The sequence below is a fragment of the Tribolium castaneum genome, chromosome 5, assembly GCF_031307605.1.
Source record: "Tribolium castaneum strain GA2 chromosome 5, icTriCast1.1, whole genome shotgun sequence".
NCBI lineage: Eukaryota > Metazoa > Arthropoda > Insecta > Coleoptera > Tenebrionidae > Tribolium > Tribolium castaneum.
In genome coordinates this window covers 13,732,768-13,751,526 of record NC_087398.1, presented here as the reverse complement: position 1 = coordinate 13,751,526, position 18,759 = coordinate 13,732,768, and the positions used below count along the sequence as shown (strand labels likewise).

Genomic DNA, 18,759 nt, shown 5'->3' with positions numbered 1-18,759 from the left:
AAATTGAACAAATGTGATTGGTCCATTCGCGTTGTTAACTTCTAACAACGAATTAAATTTTAACAAAGCATTCTAAAAACCGACCTAAGTTTAGTCAAATGACGAAACATGCCGATTTATGGCTTTATTTAGGATTTTATCGAGAAAAAAATTTCTTAAATTAGCACATTTTGATTTAACAAATCAACATATAAAGAACTAATTATATCTATTAAAAAATCTGCAATTTTTTGCATAAAATAACTTTTTTTCTAAAACTATTTTTGTTGAATAGTAAGCAAAATCGAACAAAATCAGTGAAAAAAAAGTAATATTTTTCTTCGATTTTTTAAGAGAAAAAATGGTTTTTTGGCCTCATGTCATGTTTGATACAAGCACGAGGAGATAAATTTCCGAAAAATAAATGGTAGTTTATTTCTATCTTGGCTAGTTATTTGTGCATCAACTGAAAATTGAAAGAGCAGACTGTAGAGGGTCTAAAGACGCAGAAAAGTTAGTATGTGCCATTTTATTTGTATTTTTGCCACAGACATCGCCTAACTCTGTTCCACTTGAAGTATCACTACTATTATTAAATAAAATGGAAAAAAAATTTGGCTTTATTTGATTTTGACGGCGGTTTTAAGTCCCTGGAATAGTTTTTCGCTGTGACGAGTTTTTCTCTTATGTAAAATGGAACTTTTTACATTAAATTGATCCCATCAGCACGCTTTCTTCATGCGGTCAATAATAATGTTTTAATGTTTCAGAAACTGTGGTCACATTGAAATAAATATAATCTTAATTTGTCTGTTTGTACCTTATCTCTCCTATCACTTATCAGCTGATCTCGAGCGGATATGATATCATAATTGTGGGATTCCGTAGTAATTGTGAATGTGTTGTATCGTGCTAAATTCGATTAAAAAAGCCGAATATAGTTACTTAAATCACAAAAACAATTCCAAATGGCAAATCAGGTACGATATGTATACAAGAATAGAATTTTTTTAGGTAAAATAAATCCTTTTTAGAAGTTTCGATTTCGAGCTGGGTGTATCGATTATGGCAGCAGTTACGAGTTCTTAGTAGCAGCTTACTATGGGATTCACCTAAGTCTTAGTAAAGACGTTAGCGACTTTAAGCTATCAACAAATAACAACGATTTGGGGAATTTTGATGACGTGGTCCTTGAAATTAAATACAAAGACGGTGATGAACATTTGTATGCGTTACAACTGAAGCACAGCGGTGCTAAAGAAGATAATATATCTGTTCACTCCTTTGAAGCACAGAAGGGAAATTTTGGCTTGAAAAAATATTGCAACGGCTTTAAAGACATCGAAGAAATATTCAAAAGTAACCCTTCTGAGATACCGTTCGAAAAATTTCACTTTATTTTGTACACGAATCAAGTCTTACCAAAATTGAAAAACAAGAATAAAGAAGCGGACGAGTTGAAACTGACCAATTCTACGATTTACCGACATGACAATTGTGCGGCCAGAAATCTGCTAAATTTGAGTAAAGCCGACAGTTTTTTCATTTACAAATTTCGGGACACAACAGAAACACTCGATGCAAAGTTTTTGGAACGATTTTATCTCTACACCAAGCAAAAAGATGCCCAAGAGATGAAATGTCTCATCAGTAAAACCATATTTTCGATTTATAGAAACAGTGATTTGAACGTGGTCACTAACTACGTCAACTTTTTCAAGTCTTGGTGGAGAGGAGACTACGGAAATTACAAACTTACCAAAAAGGACATCATGTTGAAGCTGTCTGAATACATCCTCACTCCACACATTCCCGAACCTGATTTAAAATCACTTGGTTCCAAAAGCCACTTGTTGGACCAAGTTTTAGAACCGTTTGATTTAGTTGTGCTTGATGATGAGACCAAGAATAAAATTTGGGCCACCATTTTGCCCAAACATTTCCAGAAAAAAATGTCATGGACACAACCAATTACTAGTGACGAGAAGTTTTTTCCTGATGATGTTAAAGTACCCATTTCGGCACAAGGTGAGAACTTTGTGGACCAAAGTTTGAAAAAAATCTACACGATTTTGTGGCACCTGGACAAGGTGCCCTTGGTTATCAAAGTGAGTGATAAGTACAGACCGGCCATTTATGCAGCGATAAAACTGTCGGAGCTTTATCAAGACAAAAAGAAGTTTATTTTGATTGATGATAACTTCGCGGGGGACGAGTTCAGTGAAGATTTGAAAATTTTACACACTTTGGGTGATTTGCGACTTTTGGAAGAAACCCAGATTTACAAAGAATTGAGAGTTTCCCTTCAAGGACGTGTTACTGTTAACATTGAGCAACTGACAAACGTGGACAGGGTTTTGTTTGGCAAAATGGTTCAAATGGAGGACAGTGATTTTTTAATTGGTGAAAACTGTGCCAAAAATTTACCCAAATGTTATGTGAACCGACGAGTGCCGAAACACTTACTTACCGCACCTTTTATTGACACCCTTGAAACCGATTTATTTATAATTAGCGGTTTGGGAGCTAAAAAACAACTTTGCAACGCAACCACTTGTAATTTAGACAAATACTTAATTTTGAAACAAAATGATGAGCATTTTTCCACGAAATGTGTGCTTACAACTGACTCATGCTCGAAGCAGCAATTTCAATTAATTTGTCAACTGAACAGGAGCAAAAACTGCCATCACTTACAAATTAACTGTGATGGAAGAATCGAGTGGATGGAGACACATGGGAACATTCATCGTTTGAGGCCTTATCTAGAAAAAGAATTTGACGATAGTGACTATGTTAGAGATGTTGATGTTTTGAGTTATTTCACCAACAAAATTAACATTATTTGTGGAGACCCGGGCTTGGGAAAATCAGTGTTTTTAAATTTTATGAGTTACAAGTGTTTAGAAAAATGCTGGATCCTTCGAATTAACCTCAACGACCATACAACTTTTTTCAAAGGCGAGCACAGTCTGGAGGAGACGTTGCAATATTTTGTGGAAAGTCAAAGTAAAGACGAGTTTGTTAAAAACGTAATCTGTGCCTTTCTGCTGGAGAAAAATGTGATTTTTTTGTGGGACGGATTCGATGAAGTGCCTTCTACGTGCGTTCCTTTTGCAATTTCTATAATAAAAAAACTAGCTGCTGAAGAGTATCGTCAATGGATTTCGGCACGAAGTAACACGAGATATTTTCTTGAAAATACGTTTAGCGTCCTTTCCTTGACCATCGCCCATTTCAATGAAGAGGAACAGAAGGAATACATTTACAACAATTTGAAGAATAAATTTGATGGAGAGAAGATCGAAGAAATGACTGCAACTCTTGATGAAATCATGAAATCGTCTTTACTTTGTGGTTGTTTTAATTACACCGGAGTGCCCCTTCATATCCACATGATGATGGAAATTTTTTTGAAAAATCCGCAAAAATACATGCAAGGTGTTAAAATATTCAGTCTGGCTGACATCTACCAGGAGTTTATCGAAGGGAAATTCACGTATTTCTTCCAGCGAGCAAAAGTTAAAAACGACAATCCTCTAATGCAAAAAATTCAACAACAATTTCAAAACACACGACTGCTTCAATACGAAATTGCAGCCCTGAAAGCATCATTTGATGATGAAACATTTTCAACACTTGATCAAGACTGTGGAACGTTTCTAAAAGAAATAGAAGCCAGGGATAACGTGAGCCTCATTGTGGGTTTCAGTGACGAAAAGAAACCGATTTTCACACACAAAACTTACGAGGAGTTTCTAGCAGCGTCTTGGTTGTCGAAAAACTGCCGAAACTATCCACATTTGCGTGAAATTTTATTTGAGGAAAACTACAAGAATATAAGACTGATGTTTGATCTGATTCTGGCTAGAGATAGCCCAGTTCATGTCGCAGTGATTTATCGAAATTTGGCAGTTTTAGAAACGTATCAGGGGGAAGTTTTGAAGTGTCGAGACCTTGGCGGAAGAACCGCTTTACAACTTGCTTGTTCTTGGGGAAATGAAAACCCGCCTGTGAAAATTGAACACAGTGTAATTTTTGTGGAAGATAACGACGAATACTCGGTACCAGAAGACAAAAATGTCAAAATTGTCGAATTTCTGCGTAAAAGTGACCCTTTTGAAAAAGACAATTTCGGTTGGGACGCCGTCGACTATTGCAACAAAACGTTTGGTCTTGGATCACTTGAAGTGATTCTATCACAACATCGAGTTGAACTTTCGCGAATGAATAACTTCAAAAACTTAGATTTCCTGTACTACAGTGTCAAGTATAATTATCGGAATTTGTTCAACCAGTTGCAAAATTATCCATATTTTGAAATCAAAGTCAATGGAAGCGAGCCTCGTACTTTATTACAGTTTGCCGTTCAAATGAATCGCTTGGAATTGGTTAAGGTGTTGCTTAAAACTCCGCAATATCACAAAGTAATTAAGAAACCGTAAAAAGATTTGGGAAAAAAAATTTGACTTTAGCTTCCTGCAACGGTAATTTAGCAATGTTGAAGCTTCTTAATATAATCAAAAATAATAATAATAATAATAATAATAATAATAATAATAATAATAATAATAATAATAATAATAATAATAATAATAATAATAATAATAATAATAATAATAATAATAATAATAATAATAATAATAATAATAATAATAATAATAATAATAATAATAATAATAATAATAATAATAATAATAATAATAATAATAATAATAATAATAATAATAATAATAATAATAATAATAATAATAATAATAATAATAATAATAATAATAATAATAATAATAATAATAATAATAATAATAATAATAATAATAATAATAATAATAGTTTTCAATGTTTTTTAAAATTCTTAAAGCCAATAATTGATACTTTAACTCTTTAGATTATTTTTAAGTCATTTTTTTCTTTTTATTTATTGAATAATACGTTTTAATTTAACTTTACCTAAATTTGTATTTTTTAATGCTAGAACTAGAACTGCTTGCCTCATACAAATTCTGTTGTCGTTTTATCCAAACGATTCATTTGGAAGTAATAAAAGAATCTTTTATATTAACAGTTTCACCTTCAATTTTTTTTAGGTCGATTTCAAATTCTTTTAGATTTTGTTGGTCTTATTTTCGGAAGGTTAATTTAATTTTACTTTAAATACACATTTGATGTCCTGATGTCTCAAAACTTTCTTTTTTTTTCTCTCATATGTGGATTGATTCACAATCTTTACATCGATTTCATATTAAAAAAATATTTTTTGATGATTTTGTTTTCATCAGAGCCTAATACAGGGTGTATTAGAACCCACTCCCCACCGGAGAGGTGCTAGTGGTAATAGCAATAGAGATGGTAAAATGCAGAAAAATGTAGGTTTTTTATTCTTAGTTTGCGAGATAGAGAGGTTTCAAAATGACCAATCCCAGAAGCTCTCTCCCAGGTATACTGCATAAACTAGATGCGTTACTAAGGAATAATAAATTCAAGTGCCCACTTTTATTGTCCGTTCTACCTATTTTTGTTTTCCTAGCAACGTGTTTTGTTCTCCTAATCCTCCAGAGCAAGGCCTTTTGTGATTGGGTATTTTCAAACGTTCTTTTCTCCGAAACACGAAGGGTTAGAATTTTTTTGTAAAGGAACTTTAGCTTCAGAATTGCCTAAACTATACGCACATTTCCGGTGGGGAGTGAGTTCTGATACAGGCTGTATACAGTGTGTCCGTTTTTCAAGCTTCACCATGGGGATCTCAATTATTTTAAAATTGTTCTTTATGCTGATGACACAGTCTTTATAGTATCAGGTAAAGATAAAACTTCCCTTCAACTAAGCAGGCAAACTTTGACAGACAAAGCAACGTCGTGGTTCGCATCAAACTTCTTGGCGGTAAATTCAGATAAGACACAGCACATTGACTTTTCTTTTAACAATAATAATATAACTGGCAACCATGTTAAACTTCTGGGTGTAGTTGTGGATGAAGCTCTAAAGTGGAGTTCTCACATTGAAAGCCTATGCCAAAAACTATCTGATCAAGTGTATCTCATCAGACAATTAAAGAAAGTTTTGAGTTTAGAATGCTTATTAACTGCATACCATTCAACTTTTCACTTACATTTAACCTATGGAGTGACTTTTTGGGGTAGTGCCTCTCGTGATTATAAAATTTTTAAAATTCAGAAAAGAGGATTTAGGGTCATAGCTAACATTAGTCGCTATAATTCGTGTAGACAGTGGTTCATAAAATTTAACATAATGACACTTGCTTCAACATATATCTATTTCTCTTTGCTTGAAATCCACCAATCCTCCCATAATTTCAATAAACATGCAGACTTTCATATCATTACACACGATCAGCACAACTACTTCTACCACCCCGTTTCAAGAGTAGCAGTGCCGTTAGAAATACATTAAACCTCAATCTTTATTATAAGCTTAGTCCAAACACAAAGTCTCTTAATAAATGCTTTTAAAACTGTTATTAATGTTATTATAGTATAAATGAATTTTTATCTAGTTCCCTTCCGATCTAGCTGTCTCTCTATTCGTAATTTATACCTTTTTTATGTAATTTTTCTCCTTTTTTTTATCTGTTTAACTTGATATGTTTATATTTATATTTATTATTTTTTATTATATTATAATATCCTAATTAGTATCCATACGTGACGTGTTTAATTTCTGTGTATTCAGATAAGATTAACGAATAAATTATTATTATTATTATTATTATTATTATTATTATTATTAACGATACGAGCTCGGTTAAATTAGAGCAAAGTTGGGCATTTTTATGCTGAAAAAGTGGGAAGTCGGTGAAGGACCTAGCCGAATGTAATGGACGAGATGATGTGTTGAAACTTATAAATAATTTAACACCCTGACTATTTTTTTTTCTCCAAATTATTTGTGAAAACATTTACGTCACCTTGTAAAAATAGAGATGAATGAAATAAATTTAATTATTTACCTAATTTTAAATGAAAATTAAGTTTATATTGCATCACGAGCGGCGCCTGAACACGTTACACCTACGGTTTAAATAATAGTATTCTACATTTTGTTTCAAACCTTATTGTCATTGCTATTTTTACAAACGTTTCGCATTTATTCAAATTGGACCATAAATCTTTTTTTATTGTGATGCTGAACAATGAATTAATTACTGAACAAAATTGTGGTTTTTATCCAATGGTCTGATATATTCAGTTAAATTATTTTGTTGTTGTCGAGTTAAGGAGACGGTCTTACTTTTGATGGATGGGAATATAATACTCTTGTGACGCTTCCTTACCAATTTGTTTCATTGGCCATAAAGTCACGCTCCTCATGCTATGTGAGAATTATTGGTTGCAAAATTAAACATAAATATACTCTACAGTTGTATTTATATTTTATATTTTAATATATATTTATTTATTTAAGAACAATTGTACCTACCAATTTTTTGAGATCAACAGTTTTTTTAGACAAATTGATAAACTGTGGTATAACCGTATAATCAATTCATGCTTGTTACAACTTAAAAATGTCGTTGCCACAACTCCTGTCCTATTATGGAAACTTAATTTGAATTTACTACAGTTCACATAAATACAGGGTTACTAAAAAGTATGGATACAGTTAAATATTATGAAAACTATTCATCAAGACTTATTGAAATTTGGTATGTTTATGCTTAAGAATATATAAATTTTATCGTTTGAGATATTTATCAAATTTCTATCTTTATTTTTTTTTGAGGGTACAAGGCTAACTTGTTTTTTTCAATGGGAAACACGGTCAAATTTAATATACAGTGCGTTTCATGTAATTTTGGGAAGCCTGCGCCTGTAAAATACCACCCATAATACATATTTAAATACGACCTCGATTAAAAATTTTGAAAATTTAGATAGTCATCTCTTGTTTGTTCACCCCTTAAAAAATTACATTTTTAGCTAGTTAGGGATTAAAATAACTAGATTGGAATCTTGTTCATTCTGTCTCTTGACAGACCACACAACAATTGTTTTTAAAAACCTGTAATTAATGAATATTAATGAAACAGTAAAAAATTAAATAACTAATTATAAATTTTTTGAATCTAGTGTTTTTTGACTTTTGTATATTTGGTTGTGCACATTAGGCGCAGCCCTCGTAAAGTTGTGTGAAACACCCTGTATTTAAAAAGAGCATTTTTTTGAGTTCTATGATGTAAGACATGCGTACCTTATTTTAATCAAAACTTAAAAAAAATAATACATTTTTAAAAAATGTAAAATTTTGTTAGCCTTGGAAATGTTGCCGCTTGATCTTTGACCAAAAAATAAGTAAATGTCAATCATAATTGTTAAAATAACACTTTTAACTAAAAAACAACACATTTTAATAAACAAAAGCTTAAACATAAAATACATTATTTTTATGCTGCAAAAAATGTTCAAAATGATTTTCATTAACTTCTTGGTTTTCTGTCGCTATTACTAACCATCATAAAAAACTATAAGTACAGTTTCACTTAAATGTAGGATTGTTAAACTAATTATTTTAATTTTTAGTCAATATACAAGTGACAGATCTCTAATAAGTAATAACAGTATTTTCAAAACTTACTTAGTTTCATTTTTCCAGAAATCCAGAATTTAAAAATAAAGGTGAGTATACGTAACATTACTGAATTAAGAAAAAAAATGTTTTTAAAACATTATTAAATTTAACTTTCCTACCATTTAAAAAAAAATCAAGTTAGCCTTGTATTTTCAAAATAAATGATGGATGGTAGGAAATTGAAAAAGGTCTCAAATGATAGAATTTAAACACTTTTAACTGTTCCCTAAATTTCAGAGTGCTCTGTTAAACCGTTCTGAAGATATTTTGCTGTATCCATACTTTTTAGCGTCTCTGTATGTAAAATAAGAAACATGATACAGGATAATAAACATGTTTGCCTATTTTATCATTTGTAAGACTGGAAGACATGTTCAAATAGATTTTTGCTCTCAAAATAAGATATTTTTGAGTGACTTCGCGTATTGTTAGTTTGCACTAGAAAAAGATAAGTGGCCATAACTTCCTGATTTACTTCTACAAGTTGCAAGTGTTTGGCTTCGTAGACTTGGTTTTATTTCTGGATATGCATCGGATAAACTTTTGCAACAACTTTATTCGTGCACCAAACGACTTTCGCAGATGTTGCGTTTCTCAACTTGCACTTTATGACTTTATTATTAAAAGGGGAGCGTTGATGTAGGTGACGTAAGTGACAAATAATAGAAAATAACAATTATTAGAAGCGATAATGTCCGTGACATTATCTCAAGTTTACGTAATAATTAGATTAAGTTAACGAGGGATAAATGAATGAACAAAAGACAGAAATAGACACGGATTACTCGATAGTGGTGCCTTAACTTGACATTTATTTATAGCTTTTTGATAAATTGGAGTATTTCCTACTTGGGTTTTTAACACAAATCTTGGAAGAGCGGTTTTATCGCGACAGGACCGCAAAATTTGACGTAATATCTAGCACGAAAGAAAGTTGTAATAGTTGATAATTGTGGTAATTAATGAAGATAAATTGAAAAAGATTAGCGAATCTAGAATTTGGATTGAATAGGACACTACATGGGCGGTCTAGATTGAACTAAATGACTTATTTAACCATAGTTTAATTATTTGCACTTTATTTGCGCGTCTAAATATCCTCAATTGTCTTTTATAGGCCATTTTCATTGGACGGAACGACTTTGTTTGGAAACGATAATAACTATTGTAACCGGAGTTACAGGGTGTATACCAGTCTGTTGGAAATATCCATTATTGACCGTTAAATAATTGAAAAATTAATGTTTTCTTTACAAAAGTTGTAGATACTAATTCCCTGCATCTCCTAAAATTAAATTTAAATATATAGGATGTTTCAGAAATGAGCTACAATACCAAATTATGTTTTTTTAAACAGAACACACTAAATTTTATTGCATTTTTGGAGGGATCTTTTAATACCTATTGACGATTTTGATCTGAACTTGCATGTATTTGTCGACTCTGCTTAGTTTGTAAAATAATTTGATTTCATGACAAAAACACACTTTAAAAAATTATTACACAAAAACTAAGAATTTTAAAACTTCACCACTTTAATTAAAAGTAAAAATTCAAACTTAAATTTGTACCAATTGTTTAGCGCATTGCAATTAAGAACTTAAAAAAGTTTTGATATAATCTTGTATTGGTCGATTCTGCTTAGTTTTTGAAGTAAATTATTTTTTTGACACGGTTTTTAAATCAAAATATTTCATAAAAACAGAATCATAGAAAATTAGATCAATTTAAACGAAAAAGTTCAAACTTAAATCTTTATTAATTATTTAACATATTACAATTACAAACTTAAAAAAATATTGTTAGAAACGGTGTTTGTGGCCTTGTGTGGATCTGTTCGCCCTCGTGATACAGTACTTGAGATTATGGGAAATGTCTAGACCAACGGGGTAGTGGGACGCTATCCCGGGGAGCCGTGGGAAGAACAGCCCAGAGGCAGAGAGAATTAGGCAGTGTAACAGTCCTGACGTGTTAATTACTAAATTGAATAAATCTTGATTTGAGCGTTGTGATTTTATTTAAACTCAGCATAATGAAGTTTCTAACATCAGAAGTGGGATAGTACGCGATATAAAGACCCAATCTGGCCGAGTGTTAGTGTTAAAGCCACAAAAAGTTTAAAAGTAAAAGTGATTCCTGTAAATGGGCAAAAGGAGCGACAATAACATCGATCATGGATCTCGTTGACCGATGACCGGAAAGGGACATCCGAACTGCGGTCAAATTTGAACATCCAGCAACGTGACCGACGTCTGAGCCGACGTTATTATCATTGGTCGACTTCACGGGCGTAAGAACCATGGAGGAGAGGTTCAAGACGCCGTGACGTAGAGGATGCACATTCGAGTACGAGTCCGAGTACGGGATGACGGACGGCCTTGTAGGAACGAAGTCACAAAACCGAACTTTTACCGAGAGTGGGACAAGTTGGCACAGGGTGCAGGCCACGATAGGTAAAATGTAAAATGACAAAAGAAACCAACTGTACGCTGGTAAGTGCCTCGGAGTTGAAAGAATTGTAAGTGATATGTCGTACTTGTACTTACTGTATAATATCTTACGAGATAAAAGCTATCTTTTGAATTTTTGATACCGACTATAGTCAACACGATTGCAATCAACAGATATTCGTATATTATAAAATAAGTTGCGACGCTTTCAGACAAATAAAAATTCCATTGAATCTGACGCCACGCACTTCCCCGAAAAAAAAAAACGTATCGAATTGCGTAGTCGAAGGGTCGTTCTCAGAATTGACAGATTTCGCTCGTAAAACACTGTTAAGAGAATAAAAATAATTTTAAAAATAATTTTTTCTACAGCCGTCAAAAAATCGTGACATTTATGCATGGTTACCTATGCGCGAAGTTTGACGTTTTTTCACTGTGAAAAAATATTATTTTTTCACGGTTTCACAGTGAAAAAATAATATTTTTTAACTGTGCAGGCAACTCGATTTTTCAGATCATTTTGTTCCAACTTATTTCTGTTACAATTTTAGTAACACGAAAAGACATCAACAGCAACCGAAATGAAGAGACGGATCGATAATGAGAGGTAGTTTTAAAGGTTTTATAATTATACAGAACAATATTACAAAACAATAATAATAGATATTTACTTTGACATATGAAAATTAAATGTGCATGACGAAAACGTGCCCCCGTTTATCCCCAGAGGCCTGAGTGAAGACGCTTGTAAATGAAAGTTATTTTCGCCATTAAAAGAAGCCGATGTAGAAGGTTGAGTGATTTTGTTTTCTTCTGTGGAGGAAGAAGGTTGAATTTTATTGGCAATTTCAATTTTATTATTCAAAGAGTCCTCGATGTAACTTTCTGCCACTGTGCTGCTTCTCCAGCCCCCATGACGTTTAATTGAAATTAGATCACCTCCAGCATTCGCCAAAAGAGTGGCAGAGCTTCTTCTGAAGCAGTGACCAGTATATTTTTTAGGTTCGTCTTTGTTAAGCCACTTTGCAATCAAACTTGGTATCTCTCCGATTTTGTTAATTCCAACATTTTGATTCACACATTTTCCGTTGGTATACTTTAAAAATAAACGGTCACTAGTCGCCCGTGGAGGCCGCAAAGCTCTATATTTTCTGACAATTTCTATATTTTCTAAATTTGAAACAGTAAATATTCGTTCGCAGTGGGTTTTTGTATCAGGCACCTTCACAATTAAGACAGACTGTTTATCTTCTATGTCAGTTAGCTTCATTTTAACTAATTCTTCACGTCGAAGGGCTCCCGATATACCCAAAATTAGCACAGTCTATAAATAAAACGAGTTGTTTTGATTTGTATTACACTAATATGATAAGTTTACCTTCATCAGTAAATATATCTTGTCATCTGCTTCATTAATAAACTTGCTAATGTCTTCTTTGTCTAAAATTTGCGACTTCTTGCTTCTGTAACCTACGCTTTTGCTTTTCAGGTAGGGCACTAACTTCGGAAACTTACGTGTATCGATATTCTCTTTAACGTTTAAGGTGGCTTTCAACATCGCATAAAGGGCCCAGAGTGTTGGTGGCTTTAAGGTGGTAGACTTTTCTTCCAAATACGCCAACAAAACATTTTCCGTTACTTGATCAATCTTTTTCATAGAACACCACTGCCGAAACTGAAGATACGTTTTTTCGTACTGCGGTCTTGATTTAGCAGGCAAAAGATTCGACACTGCCGCGCTTGCAATTGCATCTATTTCGTTTTCGCTGCTAAAATCCATCACACTTCTTCAACAAAAATACCTATTGTGACAAATTTTTCGCAACTATCACTTTTATTTATCATCGTAACCATGCAAGCAACTCGATTTATCAGACCATTTTGTTCCAACTAATTTCTGTTACTTTTTTCTTCATCTGGAGGCTGTAGAAAAAACGTTGTTTGTATTTCGTGGCGAAATTCATGTTTTAATGGCGCCTTCGAATGTCTTTTAGGTCTCGACCTGGCGGTCTCGACTAAAATAACATTCTCAGGCGCCATTAAAAAAACACTCATTTCGCGCACTTAATACAAAAATTACTATATAAGCATGGTACCAAGAAGTCTTCATAGTAATGTAATAGGTAATTAAGTTCATTCCAAGACATATCAATCATTATTCCAAGTGCGACCGTATGTATCAGTTATCTTAATGTAGAGTTGGGGCGTATTTAGTCCTCTGTAACCCACCCTGTCAACACTGCGGTTATCTAGTGTTTATCATAGCAGTTTTAACTTGGGGATGTGCATCTTTGTGGGAAAGTTGAGAAATGACCTGACAAAATAAATCGGTGGTTTGAAATCTGAGACTTATTCTAAATAATTTAAAAATCGATTTTAAATTTTAAGAATAATGAAGAATAAAACCTGGTTGATTCTTGATTAATTTTCAGTACTAAGAAATTAATCTAAGGTAATTAATGTTTTGGTAAGCAGATAGTTTCTCCAACAAGGTGGAACAGGTACCGAGAAGCGGTGGGGATGTGCGAAAAATATGAAACTGTTGCGGTACATTGCTGGCAAGTGTATGAGGTCAAGTGGTTAAAACTTGAAGGCGATATTTTAATTTGCGGCTAAGGGGTGCACTGAAAATTGCAAATGATTGTTTTGAAATGGGCCTCTGAGATGGCAAGATTAACACGATTATGCAGAAATATTTACCGAATAACGTATGACGGTGTGCGCCTATTTATAAGTATGTAAGTAAGTATCTGCGCCTATGATAAAAGTATCAGTTCATGTGGTTTCAAAAGAGGCAATGACGATTAGGTCATTTACGATTATGAAAAAAATATATAAGATTTACTTGAGGTCGAGCTGAGGTATAATATTGGTCCCCAAAGATGCGCCAATTGTTAGAATTGGGTAATTCTAATTTAAGACAAAAAAAAATGGACGCTCCAAAAAAAAAAAATGCAAATGTTGTCTTAAAAAGGCTAAAAAAAAAGATACAGAAAATAAAAAGGTAAAAAAAAAGTTCGACGCCAGACCGCCGACAACAAACCATCACCGATTGAGGAGCAATTAGAAAATTTTAGACGAATGAAATCCGAAGTACTCATCATTTTGAATGCCGAACTACACCACGCGTTCATAGATGGATCGATCAGCAGAAAGTCGATGTTGGAACGACAACATTCCCAATTCGCAATTAGACATCAATGAAAGTGAATGCCTTTGAAGATTCATTCAGGGAGGTTTTAATGAAGTTCGTGCTGCCGTCGACGGGTTGTTCATCACTTCACCAGAAACCTCTAGACATCGGGACTTCGCGTCGCTATTCTTCATTCCGCGACTGATCTTCAGTACCACCCCGGAATATCGCGCGAATTTGCTGGTACCACAATATTCGCTTCCATTTCTTCTTGTCATGACTCGCCAATGCCAACGCCAAAACCACTTGGAAGTGCAGGAGGAGAGCTTTGGATTCAGAGTTACATTCACCAGTGCAGCCGTTCTCGAGATCACGAGATTCTGGATTTAAGTTGGAGTCAGGTATTTAGAAGAGTGCTAATTGCAAAATACTGCGGGTGGCGCATAGACCTGTGTCTTTATTTTGCTTTAGTTTTAGTTTAAAAGGAGGAGCACTGCGGGAGTGGGTAAACGTAATAACTCCTGTGTCTTTGCTCTATCCATAAAGGTTTATCACAATTCAGAAATTAGAAATTCTAGCTCCTGTGTCTTTGCTTCAGCATTGCGGGAGGTTAAACAGAAGTACCATTCCTGTGTCTTTGCTGATATGCATTGCGGGAGGCTAAATAAAAGTACTACTCCTGTGTCTTTGCTAAAATGCATTGCGGGAGTTGGAATATGGGCACCACTCCTGTGCCTTTGCTAAGATGCACTGCGGGAAGTGAGGTTTGCCCAAGCGTACGGGGCCCCAAATTGAAGTAAGTTGCGGACTAAAGCGCTTAGTTTTAAGTTGCGTACGTTAGACTTAGAATGCGGATCACTGCGTCTAGTTTTAAGTATCCACGCATTACTTTTTATTTTTATTTCTTTAATTCTTACTTTATTTTGCGGATTCTTGTTTATGTTTTTAGTATGCTTTACTGATTTTGTTTACATTGTTTTTATTATTCTTACGCATTCTATTTAGCGGTTTTTGTATATGTCGTTTTTATTGTTTTATTTTATTTTGTTGATCCCTGTTCCCTGTTATGAATAATGGTTTTGTGTTATTTTTTTATATTTCTCATTTTTAGGTGATATAAAAAAAATTACTGGAATCTCGGAATACTTCTTCTTATTGTTCTAAAGTTTATAAATACACTGAGATATTGTCGTTTAAATGTCCTAAATATTGGTTGAGTTTTAGGCACGAATTGATTATAAGTTCAGATAGAGTGGGGACACTCTGGATGTCAGGAAAGGCCGTGTTAGAAACGGTGTTTGTGGCCTTGTGTGGATCTGTTCGCCCTCGTGATACAGTACTTGAGATTATGGGAAATGTCTAGACCAACGGGGTAGTGGGACGCTATCCCGGGGAGCCGTGGGAAGAACAGCCCAGAGGCAGAGAGAATTAGGCAGTGTAACAGTCCTGACGTGTTAATTACTAAATTGAATAAATCTTGATTTGAGCGTTGTGATTTTATTTAAACTCAGCATAATGAAGTTTCTAACAATATGAAGTTTGTTACCAGTTGAAAAACTTGAAAATGTTAAATGAAACACCTTATTTTTTGTTTTTGCTTCTCAAAGATTATTAAATTGTCTATCTTAAAACATAAAGTTTCAAATGCCTGAACTAAAACTAAAATAATATTTAACTTTAATTGTTAATTTCAGCAACAATGCACAATATTCATTGTGACTCCACAACGGATTATTTGTTACGAGTTTATATGGGGATTTAAAAGTTTGCTATAAATGTGAAAATTTTAATTGTTTCACTGTAATAAATGACGGATAATAATAATAACAATAATAATAAATATAATTTATTATTATTATTATTATTATTATTATTATTATTATTATTATTATTATTATTATTATTATTATTATTATTTTTATTACTGATCTCTGCTACACTACAGTCGAAACCAATTATTGTGTAGCCTATTTCAAATTTAGAAGAAGTACATTTTATGAAGTGAAATAAGTAAAAAAATATATCTATGTTATTAATTTGGTTCACTTCAGAGCACATCTTAAAAATAGGTGATTTTTTTTGGAAGTTTGTCCGACTAGCATCCAAGTAAAATAATTGTTTATTTCTAGAGTTTTCGACATGGAACATGAAAATTAAGTTGTTTTTGCAGTTGAGGGCAATCAATTTTATTGTATATAGTTTAAAAAAAAACGTTACTTCTGCAAATTTATATCTAATTTCAAGACTAGGTGCTAGAAACCTATTTAATAATATTTCTTGTGAGATACCAACTGGAGGATAAGTTTCATCATCTCTATAAGCCAGAAATTTCAAAAACCTTCTTAGCACATTTTCAAGCTTTTCAGGTAGGTAACTTAAATAGGAGACCTTACAACTAATGCATATTCTAAACATGGTCTAACAAATTAAAAATATAGTAATTTCAAAGTGTTAATTTGAGAAAATTCACAAAACAAAACCTAACATCTTAGGGGGTCATTCACGAAACTTATCTGCAAATCGTTACTATAACTGCTACTTGCAATTCCGTTACCGAGGCTTATCGAGATATTTGCAACCTAATTCACAAAAAATTGCAAGCTATCGGTATCTTACCGAATAGTTAACGAGTTGTTTATAGCAACGCAAATTGATTTGCAAAAATAAACGTCACTTGTCAAATATTTGAAGCAATCCGAATTCTTAAAACAAAATATCGTGTCTATTAGAAGCTTTTAGTATGACACTACCAATATGATTGAAAAACGTTAACTTCGGATCAAAAGTAACACCTAGATCTTCAACATAATCCAGTATTTTTAGTAGTAAAGAATCAATAAAATAATTAAACTTTATGACTGATTTTTTAGAAAATTGCATTAAAAACATTTTGACAGATTAAGATTTAACTTATTTTTCTGACACCATTCTAAAAGATTGAGAATATTCTTCTGCAGAACATTACAGTCAAGAGAAATTTTTATTTTACATTTAAATCGTCAGCGTATAGGAGGCAAGGTATGTTAAAAGATTACAGTCATTAATGAACACTACGAAAAGAAGCGGTCCAAGTATCGAACCTTGTGGCACCCCAGACGTAACTTCAAATACGTCAGATACAAAAACATTTAGGAAATCGTACTGTCTTCTTTTAATAAGATAATTGCCTAAGAGTTACATTAAAGTTATTATTAATTCGAAATTTCACTTTCGACTTCTGAAACAATACATACAATAGTTAATTAATTTTTTAATGTCCAAAGTTTAAAGCCGTTTTATAGAAAGCTTTGTTAAAGTATAATTCGTTATTAAAAGTTAACAACGCGAATGGTGCAATCAAATTGGTTAAATTTGGTCACGTGACCATTTAATCACGCATTTAATTGCAGATTGAGGTCCGGTTTATAGAAAGCTTCATTTAATTTTAATTCGTTGTTAAAAGTTAACAACGCAAATGGACCAATCACATTTGTTCAATTTGGTCACGTGATCCGTTAATCACACATTTAATTGCGAATTAAATTAATGACGCTTCTGTAAACCGGTTCTAAATTTATTACGCTTCTATGAACCGGTCCTTAATATCGTTAAATAATCATAAGAGACACTTAAAAGTTAATGTTTTTAGAGAGACAATTTAAAAGTCATTTAGATGCAAAAATAAAAAAAAAAGTGTTCCACATAAAACTTTTAAGTTATTCAACTTACAACAATAACCTTCTTCATTTTTTTATCTTCTTGATCACAGTGAGATAAAAAAATTCGTATATCCTTAGATTTTGAATTCGATTCTTTAAAGGGGTGAAAGCCCTACTTATACGGATTCCCAATTTTTTAATGAAATAAATTAAAAAATGTGCGTTTTCTTTAAAAAAATAAAATTCTTTCAAAAATTAAGCAAAACCGTGCAATAACAATACCTAATTTTGGAAACATTCTGGTTACCTGAAAATAATTTTTGATGGGTCAGAGGGTCTCTACAGCTTTTGAAAAAAATGAATACATTCTCAAACAGTTATGGTTTTTTACAGCTTGCTAGAACACCATGTATATTTTATATTTGATTCACTGTGACTTGAGTCGTTGTAACTCCATTGAGTATCTCATTTGAGCAATTGTTTCAAGAAGGCCTAATGGACTTAGGGTAATTCAATAAGTAATTGAAGGAAACAGACCAATTTTCCTATTTTCTTAAACCAATTTCTAAATTTTTTATTTGTGGAAAAACCAGAAGGAAATTCGTATTAATTAAACAATGTGGTTTCCTTGTATACATACAGGCTTGCTGGAAAAGTAGACTCTTCTCAGAACTTGGAAATTCGTGGCTATTATTTATTTGAATTTTAAAATTGAAACGCGTGGTTTCCAGCCACAAAAATTACGAAAAGCATTGAAAGAAATTTAAAGTGTGTTTATGCAATAAGTCTGTTCCACGCTCTTTTTCCATTTCCATATTCCGATGGAATATCGCGACAACAGCAGCAGGATGATATCCTGCCAACAACGGACGCAATCTCTGCCCGATCAGTAAAGTACAAGACATTACGTGTTGACCTGTCTCTTGAATACAAAATACAAATCAGTTGTGTCCCCTTATTTCAACTTTCAGCA

The 18,759-nt window shown here is 32.8% G+C and overlaps 2 protein-coding genes and 1 long non-coding RNA gene across 5 annotated transcripts; 2 read left to right on the top strand and 1 right to left on the bottom strand.

Annotated features, from left to right (window-relative positions):
* The first annotated feature begins 847 nt into the window (after positions 1–847).
* On the top strand, positions 848–4,480 carry LOC103314642 (hypothetical protein). Its single transcript, XM_008201125.3, has 2 exons — positions 848–959; positions 1,014–4,480. The coding sequence occupies exons 1-2, from the start codon at positions 948–950 to the stop codon at positions 4,422–4,424; spliced, it is 3,423 nt and encodes a 1,140-aa protein (XP_008199347.1). The 5' UTR covers positions 848–947; the 3' UTR covers positions 4,425–4,480.
* A 281-nt stretch (positions 4,481–4,761) lies between these two features.
* Positions 4,762–10,569, top strand: LOC107397889 (uncharacterized). The gene is made up of 2 exons (XR_001574913.2): positions 4,762–5,271; positions 5,309–10,569. It is a non-coding gene; the product is annotated as an uncharacterized LOC107397889 (long non-coding RNA).
* A 789-nt stretch (positions 10,570–11,358) lies between these two features.
* Positions 11,359–13,070, bottom strand: LOC103314643 (uncharacterized). 3 transcript variants are annotated; one of them, XR_010334272.1, is made up of 3 exons: positions 12,531–13,070; positions 12,394–12,478; positions 11,359–12,339 (listed from the first exon to the last, which is right to left on the bottom strand). XR_010334272.1 is itself a non-coding variant. In XM_064356798.1 (3 exons), the coding sequence occupies exons 1-3, from the start codon at positions 12,793–12,795 to the stop codon at positions 11,683–11,685; spliced, it is 1,014 nt and encodes a 337-aa protein (XP_064212868.1). In that variant the 5' UTR covers positions 12,796–13,070; the 3' UTR covers positions 11,359–11,682. The 3 variants fall into 3 exon arrangements, 2 of the variants coding, with proteins under 2 accessions (XP_064212868.1, XP_015835215.2); XM_064356798.1 differs by having other exon boundaries at positions 12,394–12,485; XM_015979729.2 differs by having other exon boundaries at positions 12,394–13,070.
* Between the last annotated feature and the right edge of the window lie 5,689 nt (positions 13,071–18,759).